The sequence below is a fragment of the Coffea arabica genome, chromosome 2c (genome assembly GCF_036785885.1).
Source record: "Coffea arabica cultivar ET-39 chromosome 2c, Coffea Arabica ET-39 HiFi, whole genome shotgun sequence".
NCBI classification, from domain to species: domain Eukaryota; kingdom Viridiplantae; phylum Streptophyta; class Magnoliopsida; order Gentianales; family Rubiaceae; genus Coffea; species Coffea arabica.
The window spans coordinates 18,240,032-18,254,739 of record NC_092312.1 but is presented as its reverse complement, the minus strand read 5'-3'; the positions used below and the strand labels follow the sequence as shown (position 1 = coordinate 18,254,739).

General features: G+C 37.3%; 3 protein-coding genes and 1 long non-coding RNA gene across 5 annotated transcripts; all 4 read left to right on the top strand.

The window, feature by feature from the left end:
* Positions 1 to 906: 906 nt before the first annotated feature.
* Positions 907 to 2,348, top strand: LOC113733496 (uncharacterized). Of its 2 annotated transcripts, XR_011839086.1 has the most exons (3): positions 1,046 to 1,448; positions 1,590 to 1,725; positions 1,993 to 2,348. It is a non-coding gene; the product is annotated as an uncharacterized lncRNA (long non-coding RNA). The 2 variants fall into 2 exon arrangements; XR_003459011.2 differs by lacking the exon at positions 1,993 to 2,348 and having other exon boundaries at positions 907 to 1,448; positions 1,590 to 1,950.
* A 4,236-nt stretch (positions 2,349 to 6,584) lies between these two features.
* On the top strand, positions 6,585 to 7,676 carry LOC140035140 (uncharacterized). The gene has a single exon (XM_072074878.1). It carries the CDS (start codon positions 6,888 to 6,890, stop codon positions 7,344 to 7,346), a length of 459 nt encoding a protein of 152 aa, XP_071930979.1. The 5' UTR covers positions 6,585 to 6,887; the 3' UTR covers positions 7,347 to 7,676.
* A 205-nt stretch (positions 7,677 to 7,881) lies between these two features.
* Positions 7,882 to 11,855, top strand: LOC140035139 (uncharacterized). Its single transcript, XM_072074877.1, has 7 exons — positions 7,882 to 8,368; positions 9,122 to 9,264; positions 9,361 to 9,407; positions 9,504 to 9,612; positions 9,785 to 9,846; positions 9,987 to 10,101; positions 10,775 to 11,855. The coding sequence occupies exons 1-7, from the start codon at positions 8,106 to 8,108 to the stop codon at positions 10,915 to 10,917; spliced, it is 882 nt and encodes a 293-aa protein (XP_071930978.1). The 5' UTR covers positions 7,882 to 8,105; the 3' UTR covers positions 10,918 to 11,855.
* Positions 11,856 to 13,097: 1,242 nt separating this feature from the next.
* On the top strand, positions 13,098 to 13,784 carry LOC113731541 (uncharacterized). Its single transcript, XM_027256861.2, has one exon. The coding sequence runs from the start codon at positions 13,462 to 13,464 to the stop codon at positions 13,660 to 13,662; it is 201 nt and encodes a 66-aa protein (XP_027112662.2). The 5' UTR covers positions 13,098 to 13,461; the 3' UTR covers positions 13,663 to 13,784.
* Positions 13,785 to 14,708: the final 924 nt, after the last annotated feature.

The following is a 14,708-nucleotide window of genomic DNA, read 5'->3' as shown; positions in this document are numbered from 1 at the left end:
TTCCTTCTTCGTCTGTCCCAAATTATAATCCACTTTCCAATTGAAAAATGTGATTGTATTTTAATTTTTCTAAAATACTCGTATTCAATGTAAGTTGTTATTACTATAAATCTACCCCATTTAATGAGAGTTGATTCTTTTTTTATCATCAATTCAAGTTCCCATAAAGTTATACCATATTTAATGTGAGGGTATTTTAAAAAAATAGCAATCTAAATTTACTTTTCCAACAAAGTTAACTACTTTTTTTTAAACTGTGTGAAAAAAGAAATGAGACTATCAAAGTGGGACAGAGGAAGTATTTGGTTTCTGCTCTGCATCCGTATTTAACATTTTTAATTGTTGTCCTTGCATTAATTGCTGCTTTTCACCGAGTTTTGAAGATTTTCTCCGTAAAATTAAATCATTTGTACGTGCGTGATCTATTGATCTCCTCTCAAGTCTAACCAATCCACGTTAAAGATATATCGTACCATTCAAAAGTAACAAATCAGGGAGCTTAATGAATGCTAGAATGAAATAGTACACTTTCCATTAATTCCGCTGCTCTTTATTCTTGAAGTTTTCCATTTCCATGTGCATTTCACCTTTTCAAGAAAACAGCGCGCGCACAACTTAAAAAAATGTACTCCTCAAATGAGAGATTGTACTACAAATATGAAAGCCCAAAATAGGAAAGAAATTGCTAATTAAGCTGATCTAATTTTCCAAATTAAGTTGTGGGCAGGATTACTTTTAAATGGCACGTTGATGGTACGTGGCATGCATCCCTGCGTGCTTAGTAGGAGCATACAGATAGAACCTTCCGACTTAACCGCAGTCAATTGCTGACGGGATTACGACCATACTTCCGTGTAAAAGGCAACATCCCAGAAAGAAACCTGAAATACTCGGCCAAATGTCTCTTCTAGATAACAAGTCCTTGCTCACATACATCCTTCGTCCATTTTGACTAATCCATCCAATAGAGTATTACACCATTCATGAAACCTTCTAGAGGTCTTCATAGTTCATATTATTCATCATAGTTGTAGTACGTAGTAGACTTGTATTATCTATTCAACCATGAAAAAGATAGGCCAAGCATTTTTCTAGCATTTGTCAAACAAATTCAGGGCCGTCCGGGTTACTTTCGGCATCCGGATAAACTAGCTCCTACCCATCTCACATCCTCCCCAGCAAGCCCCTCTTCCTCTCCCTTCCACCGCTCCCTATAAATATACATGTATATTGCCCTCAACAGTCTTCATATCTTTGCCTACCCTTCTTGGGAGAAGATAGATATATAGAATATTAGGCACTATCTAGCTATCACAAAAATGTCCAAGGTTAGCACCCTTTGCATCCTATCCCTTCTACTTTTTCTTACCCTATCTTATGCGGTTGCCCGGCCGGTGGCTACATTTCAGGACGTAACTCCGATGGAAACTCATCATGGTCATCGTGTGGTATGATGCATATCAACTCATCTGATGGTCATCTTTATTATTATTATTATTATTATTATTTTGTTTCTGATTTTGGCTCGACTGGTTCATGTACATATTTTGATGCTAGTAATTAATCTGTGTCTTTGGTCTTGTACGTAGAATGATCGTGTTGAGAAGGTAGATAAAGAGGAGAGTTGCGAAGGACTTGGAGAAGATGAGTGCTTGATGAGAAGAACACTGGAGGCTCATCTCGACTATATATACACGCAGGGGCAAAAGCAGCCCTGACGATATAGTATATACTAGATCTTTGTTCTTTCTCCCTCATTTTTCTCATGTCTCATGCATGAGCATTTGTGCGTATATATATTATACATGATCCTTCTCCACATCACAGTCTCGGTGGTTGTTTGTGATCAATGCGAATGTATCTTGGCTTGGGTAACCGATAAACATTTGTGCTAGAAATATAATTCTAGCTCGTGATTTGCCTTAATTCAAAACTTGCTCGTTAATTTGACACTGTATAGGATATCAAAGCCACCTATCTATCTGTTTTCAGGCCGGACTCGATGCATCAACAGATTTATGTTGTTCTTTGATATGGGCACACCTCTGCATCTAATCAAGACGGCGGCATACCTCGTTTCTCGTAGATCTACGGTCGGCATGATAATATTTTGTCCAATTCCAACTCGGGTGATTATTGGCCAGGACCGCAAAAGCCCAGCAACAAGATATTTAGAGCGCCGAAAGCCAAGAATTAAGCCAAGAATATATTCGTCAACTACAACTTTAACTACACATTGTCCTTTGCCATGGCATGCGTACTTTATTAAAATCTAGCGGACCAAAGTCGAAAGTTTACCACTTTAATGTGATGATATATAGTAAAGACATATTATTTCCTTCCACTAATTACTATTTTGGATCACGAGGCTCAAAATCATACTAGGAAACCAAATGATAGCCGTTCCAGCTTGTTCTTCCACTCACTTTGCCCCAACCAAAATTAATGCACCCAATATGCCTGGTGTGTAGTGTGGCTCGCTATGCCATGCTTTATCCCTGGCCATCACAAGACAAGCTGCTGCCTTCTTAAAACACTCTCTTTTTTTTTTTTCTCTTCTCCGATGGCAGTTATTTGCAGGTTGGAATCAATGAGCTGAGCTGAACTGAACTGTTATGCGTTGCTGTTCCATGTTTCTTGGGGGGGTTATGTTTTAATGCTCCAGACCGGCATCAGTGGACCGGATCTTTCGTGCTAAGGCTGACCTCATAAATTTATCCAATTCGTCTACTAAGCTAGAGCCACATATTGCACAGCAACCCTAAACCTGTTTCATTTAATCAGAAAGAAAATTCATGGGACGCAGAACTCTGACTTCGAGCATTTGCACGAAGTTGTATTGCCCATTTTAATAGTCAGCTATAACACATCTCTGACAAATTGCAATGGGACAAACCTTTTCTTCTTTCTTCATAACTTTGAACTTTCTAGAGATATAAAAGTTGAAAATTCTAGCATTTGCTAAAAAAATTTGGTCCCCAGGAGACAACTATTTTGCTATCTAAAGACTAAGAGGTGAGGTTATCATTAAGGGGATGGATTTAATTTATATTAATTGGCAACAACCGGCGGGCGAGAAATGGTCACCAAAAAAAAAATCTTAACGACTCTGGCGGGGCATATGGATTTATATTCATTGCATGGTTTGTTGTGCTGGTTATGCTGCTACAGAAGGGCAAAATATTGGCCCATAACGTTGCATTAATTACAAGGATCTTGCCATCTTTGACTTTGATTTCCATCATATTTGGAACTGGTGGCTCTTAGAAGTTTGAATTCAGCGTGGCTGTGGTTGGATGAACGAGAGAGAATGCGTTTGCGTCGTTCTTTGTTCATGCAAGTTGATCAGCCATTGGTTTGCAGTAAATAGTAAATCGACATGACTCACTGACCAAGAAATAATAACTATTCGTCTTCGACACAGATTTCGCCTATCCATTCGTCATCAATAATATTGGTTGAAAGGGTCAAGCAGCTGATTAGGTCAATGAGCAGCGAAACGTTTTTCCTTTCAATAGAATCGAATGGCGGGCAGGGAGTTGATGGGCAGACAAGCTTCGCCAATGGCAAAATTTCTTGGTTCTATGACTCTTCTTAATTTCGATAGAAGAAAAGTAGAAGAAATCTTCATCCGTAAGGAAAAAAGAAGCAGAAGACTCTTCTTGGAGATTGAAATTGACCTGTCAGTGAACGTTTTACATTTCTAATTAAGGCTTTGTTTGGATTGCTTGTTTCCGTCGGAAAATATTGTCATTTTTCGTAATCATATTTCCTCATCACCTTTTTCTCTCACATATATCAAATCGCTACAGTAATTTTTTCATGAAAAATGATAAAAAATGCAATCCAAACACAATCTAAGTAATCATATACTACATATGTCAATTATTTTGGTTAAACAAGACGTGAAGAAATCTAATGGCGAAACTTTAATCCCACCCACAATCATTCATTCATTTGCCTGATATCCGCATAGTTTTTAGTTACAATACACTAGAATTTACTTTAATATAAAGGTCAATGTGTGAGCGGGTGTAATTCAAATAATTTCTTCTCATTCTAATTAGTCTTTTTCCTTTTTCTTCCTTTTTTGGGTGCCTGGTAAAATTCCGGATATGAACAATGGGCCTGTAAACGACGACGTTTACTTTTGCCTGGTAAAATAGCCTTCATTGGCATGCTATTTATTTTTACCAACAACAGGTAAACTACCCTACTGCTTATTGCCTTATTCTTACCTGCCAATTGTGTGGCCTCTTCTCCGTCATTTTTCTTTTAACAAAAAAAAAAAGCAAAATTTACCCCCAAGCATAAGTACAGCTGTAGATGTATAATATAGTCAGTCAGGTCAACATCTTTAAACAAGTATCTCATATTCATTGGGGCTGGCCAGTGATCAAAAAAGACCGTTAGAATCTTTTCTGGTGTCAAATTTGGGGTTGAATTCTTTATATGATAGTTGATGCAAGGAGGAGCGGAAAGAAAAAAATGAGAAAAAAAAAAGCGAGTATCTTATTCATCGTGGAAGATGCCATCAAGATAGTTGAGTGTCGAAATTTGTACGTTAATTAAATTTGGAGGGTTAATTAGTTTTTCATGATTCCAATTATATTAAATTTTAATATAAATAAAAGGAAAAATCTTTCATGAATATTTGCACAAAAAACTTTTATAGAGACCATAGGTCGATATTTGTGCTAAGTTGTGTTTATACAGCAAACGTCTTAGGTTGTGTTTGGATTGCATTTTCCGTCATTTTTCATGGAAAAATTACTGTAGCGATTTGATATATGTGAGGGAAAAAGGTGATAGGAAAATGTGATCACGGAAAACGACAATATTTTTCAACGAAAACAAGCAATCCAAGCAGAGAGATGTTCATCTGAATGTTGATTCCCATTGATCGTGTGAATAATTATAAATTCTTTTCCTTGAGAAACACTTTAGTGCCCCGACAATTTTAATTCATTAAGGGTTAATCACACTTTGCCCCCTGAACTTTAGGATAGTTATACTTTACCATCTTTAATCTTTAAAAATAAACACTTTAGCCCCCATGAAGATTAGTCAATATTGGAAATTTTAATTCCATAAAGAAAAAAGCGAGTATTATGAGAACATTTCTCTTTTGTTGCTAAAATTATTTATGTTTACTATTAATTAGGGGTGGGCAAAATTATTCGCTAATCCGAAAATCCGTCATATCCAATCCGATCCGATCCGAAAATTAGGATATCCAATTTTTATTATTTGATCGGGTCAAAAGAGGGTCGGGTACCCGCTAAGATGCGGGGCTGGTTAGGGTTACATAATTGAAAACTCGCGGGTACCCGATCCGCCCTGTATATATATATATTTTTATTTTTATTTTATTTTTATACACACACTATAAAATAATAAGTTAGAACTAAAAAAGTAATTTTATTGAACAAATTGCATTACAAATATGAGAGACTATAGTTTATTTACAAGATTCATTTGTAAAGGTCATGATCTTATATTTTTATAGAAAAAATTTTAATTAATGTGGAACATTTATATTAAAAATTGTGTCCCTTATTTCAAACTTTTATTGATTTTGAATTCTTTCAATTTTTTTTCCTTTATCTTGTATTCTCTTCACATGTTTTTTTCTTAGTGGGAAACATTTTTTTAGAAAAAAAAAATTTATTAAATCTTAGATGAATGTGTAAAATATAAAATTAAATTGGTATAAATCATTTTTTTTAAAAAATTAATGATAAATGGGGCGGGGGTGGGTACCCGCTGACTCGACCCTATTTCAGCGGGTACCCTATAATCGGGTATCCACTGATATATGTAGGGCGGGTAAGGGTCAGAAAATAGTTGACCCACAAGGTGCGGATCGGATCAGCCAAATGGTAAATGAGACGGGTATCCGACCTGCATCTACCCCTACTATTAATGTTAGTTTTTTGGCCAAAAAAGCTTAAGTTTGATTTAATATATATTTTGCCTCCTCTAAATTTAAAAATAAGGCATATCAGCCCTTTTTAACAAATTTGGTTAAGTATTTAATTTTTGACTAGTTTTAAAAAAAAATAAATGATGATAACATTATTGTAACAGTTTACATAAACTAAAATAATAAAAAATTAATAAAATAACAAGTTTAATAATACCCTTTTTTCCAAAATTTTGCTAAATGTATTTATTGTTTTCGTTGAGTTATTTATCCTTGTTATATTTAAAGTATCCAATAGGAAAAGTTTAAGAATAATAAACTAAATGTAAACCTTTTTTTACCTTTATTAGTTTGATATATTTTTTTTTACAGTAGATATTACAGAGAAGATGTATATCTTTTAGCAATAAAATGAGTTATAATCTCATAAATAAAAGGACAATAATTTGCACTCACTTTTTTTTTTTTGGCATTCCTAACTTTGATTAGTTTTTATGGGGGAAAAGTGTATATTTTAAAAGTTCAGCGTAGCAAAGTGTGACTACCCCCAAAGGTCATAGGAGCAAAGTGTGATTAATCCTTTATGTAAATATTTTCTGGATTTATAGCACTAAAGTATGAAATATCTAATCAATCTAATTATCACCGTATTTTGGTAACTAAGGTTAGCACTTAATCGACTTCAACCATTTATCTTTTTTCCATAGACAGAAAGAACACACCCCAGTTAGATTAGAACGGCTCAGGAAGTACACCATTTATCTATTAAAACTAAAAAGGGAAAGCAATCAATCAATCAATCAATCAAAATGCGGGGCCGTCGTCGATTTCCCGCCATAACAAATACCACTAGTAACGCTAGTGCTTTAGGTCCAATCACCCTTTTCCTGAATCCAACCCTCAAAATTCCCAGCCCCTATCCTAAGAAATTCAAATTCTACGAAGTTTTCACAGCACAGAAATGGGTAAAGAAAAACAATACTGGCTGCTAAAAACGGAGCCAGGGGAGTGGTCATGGGAGGACCAAGCAGCGAATGGTGGTGTATCCAAATGGGACGGCGTCAAGAACAAGCAAGCCCAGAAGAATATGAAGTCCATGAGAACTGGAGATCTCTGCTTTTTCTACCATTCCGGCTCCAAAGCCCGCCGCGTGGTGGGTGTGGTCTCTGTTGTCCGTGAATGGTACGCTGATGATAGCGGTGATAGTGCGGTGGATGTGAAGGCGGTTGGCGAAATGCGGAGGCCGGTGGACTTGGGGGAAATGAAGAAAGAGAGTGGACTGCAAGGATGTGGCCTGTTCAGGCAGCCGAGGTTGTCGGTGGTGCCTGTGGAGAAGAGCATGTGGGAGAGGGTGTGTGAGATGGGTGGCGGGTTTGAAGGTGATGGTAGAGCTGATGAAAATCCTGAAGGGTCCTGCTAGTCTGGTCTTCGAGGCGCTTGTGATAACGTCTCAAAGGGATGTAGAAGAATTTTTGTGGAAAGCTGGGAAGTCCCGTTAGGTGTTTGTGATAAGGTCGCAAAGGTGTATTTTGATATTTTGGGGAAGACTGGGAAGTCCCTTTTGTGTTCCTGACTTTTGACAATGGCTGCGACCCTGTGGAACTGACCGACCGGCTGTAGTAGCAGAACGAGGTTGTTCTTTTATTAGGCAGACATGCTAGTTCTGGACATAAAATGCAATTTCCTGTTTAGGCAACCAAATGAATGTAAAAATTTATCCATGGAATGAATTTGAGGTGGTACCATGTAATTAGTCTGGTCTGTTAATATCCGACCATGAAATCCAGATTTAGATCGTCTTCGAAGCCGTGATTTCTTGTCCAAACAAACTAAGCTCTGGAAAATTTACGCTACTCTTACAAATGTTTGTAAGTAAATTTTACAAATTCCGACTTTTTAAACTTCAAATTTGATATCTAGAAAATTGTAGCTCCGCTACATCCATACTCTGTTTTTGCTGTGGTTGAGATACTACTAATAGCCATCATAAAATCCTATGAGCCTAAGCAGTAAAATTTAACTATGGTATAGCCGAATGTTGGGCGAAGTTATACTCCTACTGTGCTAGTATATTTATTTATTTGCTCTTATCATCATCATCAAGCTCACAAAAATCACAGTCCAGAACGTCGGCAGTATTAAAGCAACTGTGTGTTTAATATTCCCGACAAATTCCTAAATGCAAACCCTAGTTTGGAGACCTTGTCTGGTAAACCTACTAGCGAAGCTATCTCCATCTCCCCGGCAAAAGGCAATCACCTTTTCTCTCCAACCCCGAGCTTTCTCTTCTTCATCTTCTTCCGATTACACCAGTCAGTCTCGCGGCCGTCTCCCCCGGTTCTACTCCGAAACCCTCCCCGCTTCCAGGGGTGGAATTGTCCGTGTTCAAGGCGACGAGTTCTGGCATATGACAAAAGTCCTCCGATTAAACATCAACGACAGGTATTCTCCGTACCAGCCTAATACTTGGTCAACTTTGTGCTTACGTGAATTCAATCTTTGCTTCACGAGAGTGAATTTTTTGAGTTTAGCATTTACTTCCACATGCCGAATGTGTTTCATGTCAGCTGCTTTATTTACTTGACTCTTCCAAGCGTAATTGGATACCCTGTTATTCGTACAACAAAGTCGTGGTTTGCTTTATACTTTCTTTGAGGTTTTGATCTCGAGGATGTTTTCATTTCAGCTTCTTCCATTTCCAATTTAACCGTTGCAGAAAAATGTACCAAAAGTTGTATGTATCATTATTCTTATTGAGTTTTGAGAAATACCCAGTAGGAAACATGTTAATGATGCAGGATTTTAGCTATTCTTACATTTTATCTTGCATAGCTCATGAAGTTTCATCTTTTCTTCCACATTTCTTTGCTCCCTCGTTTGCATTATCCAATTGCAAGTCTTACATCAATAATGTGTTTTCCTCTTGAGTATGCTTATTATCAGTTTAAGAATTTCATTTGACTGAAGGAGTTGAAAAGTTGAATATTATTGGTAGGAATATAACTATGTGGAGAAATATTAGAGTTTAAGCCTTGCCTGGAATATTTCTAGAATTTTAAGCAAAGCCGATCGGTTGAAGTGTTATACCTTACTCTGGGGCTTTTGTGATGCTCACAGTTAAATTGATCATTATTTTCCTTGCAAGTTGGCTGATCTGGTGTACATATTGCTGGTTTCCTTTCATTCATTTTCAAGGATAGAGCTCTTTGATGGCAAAGGGGGTCTTGTTGAAGGACACATACAGAATATTGATCGCACAGGAGTTGATTTTGTGGCAGCGGAGAAGGCAAAGTTAGTATCTCCTCTGGCCCCACAATGGCATGTCTTTGCTGCTTTTGGTGGGTCCTTAAGAACACCTAAAGCACCTGTGTCTATGAGAAATCATTCCTGCCATAATGTCAAGTGACTTGCTTTAATCTTTCTTTGGATTTTAGGAACTTTAAAGGGAGGTCGAGCTGATTGGCTTGTAGAGAAATGCACAGTATGTCTAGATCAATGATCAGTCATGTGGGTAATATCTCTCTATCAATTTAAGTTGCTTAAAATTACATGCTTATTCTCCTTTGTCATGTCTCAGGAACTGGGAGCTGGCAGTGTGACGCCTTTGTTGACTGAGCGTTCTCCATCCATTTCAGATAACCGATTTGACAGATTAGAACGTGTTATTCTTGCTGCATCGAAACAATGTAATTGACGTTTCACCATAACCTTTTTGGTACCACCATTGTAGTTTAACCATGCGCTTTGAATGTAGTTGGCTAACTTAAGATGGCATTAACTTAATTTGTGTGAAGTATTATCATCAGTCTCTTTGTCATGATATTTTTGTTTTTCCCAAAATGGTGCTCTGGTAAATAGGTCAAAGGCTGCATGAAATGACTTTGAACTCTCCTGTGATGATTGGTGGAGTTTTGCCCCTTGTAAGTCAAATTTTTCTGTTCCTTTTAAGCCATACTTATCTATGCTTTGGTTATGATGTTATTATCTCTCAAATTTTGACACATAAGCCTTGTAAGTATGGTCTTTCTGAACTTACATCTTATCTTAAACCATGCTTTAGGTTCGTCAATCAAAACTATCATTCGTAGCTGTTGCGGAGGCTACTCCTGTTTTTGGTGCTTTGAGTACCTTAAGAAAAGAGTCAACTGGGCTAATGATAATTGGACCTGAAGGAGGTCAGTGCTCTCTACATGCCTCTCTCCCTCTCTCAGGGAAAGTTTTTTTGAGAAAATTTAGTTTTATCTCCAACCCCATCCCCCCAAACTGGCAAAGTGGCGGTGTTTGCATTAGATTCTAAAACCGTATCCTGTCCACAATCTAGTTATTATGGCAGATACTTGTGGTGTAGCATTGGTTAACATTTACTTGTTCAGATAATATAAACTGCAAGTGGATCACTAGGACAGCAATCACTTTAGATAACATAAACTGCGAATGGATCACTGGGATAGCCATCACTTTGGGTCTCTGTGTTCGTTTTCCTACACTTCTTTGCTTTTGACAAGAAGCAATAGTCTTTGTAATCTACTGGGACATAATCTAGTACAGCAGTGGTGGAATTAGTTTTATTATCTTGCTGAATAGTGCATACAAGCATGATGATTGTCATTTTTATCCATTCTGATATATGGAATTGGCACTAAGCTTTTGTGTTTAAGTTCATATGAGAAGGCCATTCAGTGACCTGTCATTAGTTTAATAGTCTTAGCTTTATCAATTTGATGTGTTGCTTCTTTCGTGTGCTTGAAAATTACCTAGTCAAGAATTTCAGTTATTGTTGGTTGTACTTTCTTCAGGATGAACATCCTGGATATGATCTCATTTGTTGTTGACCTTACTCTATTTCAGACTTCACTGAGACAGAGTTGAGAATGATTGTCGAGGCTGGTGCGACTGCAGTTGGTCTTGGTCCACATCGCCTACGTGTTGAAACTGCTACTATTGCTTTTTTGTCGACTTTAATGTTATGGTCGACCTCTCCGGAAAATTAAAATAATCAGCTAGATTTTCAGGCAAGAGTTCCCCGCGCCCCCCCCCCCTCCTAGTATTTTTGTTCTTTCTTTTGAGCTGAGTACCGTTTCCTTCAGCGTTTCATTGGGTTGCTTTTTAGGTAAACACTTCTCTTTTCATCTGCAATCTTGACTGATCACTGGAGTGTTTGATTTTGATTTTACATTTCTCATTTACAGTTCGTTCCAGACTTCCAGTAGGTCTAGGAAATGGTGCATCGTCTGGATGATCTTCAGTAGAGCAACAGAAGCACTAAATCTCTTTCAATCTAAATTTAGAAGCATTTTTAAACCTAACCACCCCTCTCCCCCCAACCCAAAAAAAAAAAAAAAAAAAACCTCTAAGTGTCTGCCCATTGATTTTTAAGCAAATCTTCCCTCGTTGCTGTGATCTTTTTGGTAAATCAAACAAGATTCGATTAAGCAAGTCTACGGGGTTTGTTCACAGCTTTTTTGGTACCTCGGTCAATTGAATTTTGTGAGTAATTTCTTAGGTTGACGGTTCAAAATAAGTTACGGACTATCTAACCAATGGTCATATTAAGAACAATAAAGTCAACGGAGGTGTTTCTCGTGTTGCTGCATCTGAGGCAGGTTTGGCTTGTCTTAACACATCCATAGGATATGTATGCGTGTGTATGTGTGCATATTGTATGTATGCATGTATGTATTGCGATTTTGTTGAACTCTGTCTGACCTCTTGATCCCGTAGGCTACAATAATATTTCTGTTTACATGCAGCAATTGTACGTGTTATTTATAATGGTTAAGCGTGGAGAACTTTGCCATCTCGGCCTTGCAAAAAGAAATTGTTTTGCTTTTGCTATTGATATTGATATTTAGGCCCCGTGTTACAGATACATCGCTTGGTTTAATCCTGTATACGCAAAAAGAGAAGGATAGAGGGCAATGTTGATAAAGATACTGTACTATGTTGTTGCCAGGTTTCGTATATCACACACTATATTGCAAGTGGACTAAGAAGAATGAGCTTAACCGGGGCGATTCACTTTTTTTTTTCCAAACACGAGGAGTATCTCAACTTTATCAAATTAATTTTCCTGTGTCTGTGCATCCCGCCCCAAGAATACACAAGCAGAGAGATTCATCACTTATTTCGTTTTGCTGTAGTTATGTTCGCTTCGACTTTGAAGCTGCTCGCGGAATAAGTCGGCGCCTTGTTTGGATTGCTTGTTTCTGTCAGAAAATATTGTCGTTTTCCGTGATTACATTTTTCTATCATCTTTTTTCTTCACATATATCAAATCGTTACAGTATTTTTTCCGTGAAAAATGACGGAAAATGCAATCCAAACACAACCTTAGTGTGCCATTAAATCTTTCCAGGTGTTAATATCCAATTGTTTGTCAACTTAGGATGAATGAAACATGAAATGGATGCATTTTCCTTTTCTTATCGTCGGGGCAAGAGACTTCAAATTTTGAAAGATTCACAGTAACATCACGAGTTTTAAAGGTACGACGAGCTGACCCATCGGTAACAGCTGATACGTGCCGAAGCTTTGCATTCAATAGACGTAATTCAAATCCTTTGGTCCTAATAAAAAAAAAAATTGGTTAAAATGTTTATGAAAGTTTTTAGTGGAAATTTTGATGATGACTGCGTATGTTAACAGAAATGGTTATTGGAGTCAACATTAAAGGCGGTATGAGTAATGACCCATACATATCTCGACTGTTTGTGGGCTCAAAGCTTGAACAGGTTTTGAGTGAGAAAACCTGACTAAATGCTCGAACCAATTTATATGTTTTGTGGCTGAAAATGTCGCAGTAACTTGGCCATAGTATGGATGGTAAAATTGCAGGCGTTTTGACTTAGTTGTGCGATTGGTCTTTGTCTCATTTTTTACAATTTTTTTACTTCTTTTGGAGAGCCATCACTCTGTAAGGTGTCTTTTGGCACCCGTCTGTCTAAAAACTCATAGATTAAATAAATTACTCATATATTGGGCTTTGTGTTTAATAATAATAATTAAAAAAAAAAAAAAACTCCCGTGATGTGAATAATCGCGTTTCTTTGAAAATTAGCACGCTCAAACTAATTTCTTGAACGCCCCCCGGTAAATGTGAACCCAAAACCTCGCACGGCACCAGAAGCGGAGCAGCCAGAGACGGAACCACAATAAATAGCCGACGTCTTCTGACTAGTGGTCTTCCATTCCAACTAAAACAAATTTTGCTGCTCTCTCCTCCCATTCTCCCATCCCACCAGCCCCTCTCTCTCTCTCTCTCACAGTCAATCTTGGGCCATTTTTATTTCCTTGAAATACGCAGAAGATCATCAACTTGAACATCAATCGCAGCAACAGCCTCGTTGTAGTAATCAATCCTATGTGACAACGAAAGCGGAAGAAATTGATCCCATCCCTTTCCTTCATCAATAAACCAAGAATGCAATAGCTCTAGCAGTAGCAGCAGCAGCAGTAAGATAAAAAAAAAAAAAAAAAAAAAAAGAATAGGCTGAGACAGAGGGTCTTTCTTTCTTTTAGTAGTTTAAGGTGCAGAAATGGGTAACCAATTGGAGCACTTGGTGGAGTCCATAAAGTCCAAGGTGAAAGCACTGAATTTGAAGAAGAAAAAGAAGCCATACGTAAAGATGGACAAGAGTGCAAGTGTTAAAGTGGAGATCCGCAGTAGAAAAGCTCGCCAACTCATTGATAAGACTCTCAAGGGTGCCGATCGCCCCGGAAAGCGTAGCGTTTCTTGATTTTCGTCTTTTCGATACATATCACTCTCTAATTTTTCTGCAACTTTTCTTGATTTCTCTTTTAGTAATTCTCTGTATCATCAACACATACCATAATCCATACAGTCTGAAACTTCCGAATTTGTCTTTCTCTATCTTTGCCCGGATTAAGGTAATCAATTATATTACGCCAATTGCATGACTTGAGTTAAGGTCTCGTCTTTTAAACCCGGAAAAAAAAAAAAAAGAGTTCAGGTCTCATTTGGATTTCTGAATCTGTAATTGATTTATCATGGCTAAAAGGTGATTTTAACCCAGTTGTTGTGCGGGGGAGGGATGGGTTGGATGGGTTGGATGGTACGGGAGGGAGGGTAATCAAGAGGTAGGTTCGAGTCTTCTTGCTTACACTTAAAAAAAAAAAAAACCCAGTTGTTGTGCGATGCTGCTGATTAGGATCACCAAAAGTCAATCGATATGCTCCATATTAGCACTTAATTGAGGCACATTATTGTCTCGGTTTGAATCTGATGGGATGCATTAAATCCCCGTCTTTGTCAACTCAATTTGTTAGGAAAGCTATAGACTTTTGGGCAAAAAATCTCAGCAGCCACTAAATTATTAGTTAGATCATGTGTTGGCCATCAAACTATTTTTTATCCGTAATTAGCCATTAAATAACTTAATCAGTAAACTCGTGACTATTTAGTCGATAATTGCTTTTAATCTGTAAAATTATTAGTTAATCAGTGAAATTGGGTCGCGTAATTGTTGGACAAAATTACCCTGTATTTTGTCACGTGTACAGCTAATTTCACAGATTAAAATCAATTATCGACTAAATGGTCACGAATTTACTGATTAAGTTGTTTAATGGTTAATTACTGATGAAAAATAGTTTAATGGCCAAAACATGATCTAACTAATAATTTAGTGGCCGCTGAGATTTTTTGGCCTAGACTTTTAAACATATACATGTGTGCGCGTGTTGGGGAACGGATAATTAGTTGATCATAAAGGTTATGAAATTTTGGAGTATATAATTTTCTCGAGTTAGGGTGAATTTATTT

Bases quoted from the DNA above. Each gene is read 5' to 3' on its own strand.
- LOC113731541 (XM_027256861.2), top strand. From the start codon at position 13,462: ATGGGTAACCAATTGGAGCACTTGGTGGAGTCCATAAAGTCCAAGGTG.
- LOC140035140 (XM_072074878.1), top strand. From the start codon at position 6,888: ATGGGTAAAGAAAAACAATACTGGCTGCTAAAAACGGAGCCAGGGGAG.
- LOC140035139 (XM_072074877.1), top strand. From the start codon at position 8,106: ATGCAAACCCTAGTTTGGAGACCTTGTCTGGTAAACCTACTAGCGAAG. The intron at 8,369-9,121 runs GTATTCTCCGTA...TTCATTTTCAAG, and splicing joins CGATTAAACATCAACGACAG to GATAGAGCTCTTTGATGGCA. The intron at 10,102-10,774 runs GTCAGTGCTCTC...ACTCTATTTCAG, and splicing joins GATAATTGGACCTGAAGGAG to ACTTCACTGAGACAGAGTTG.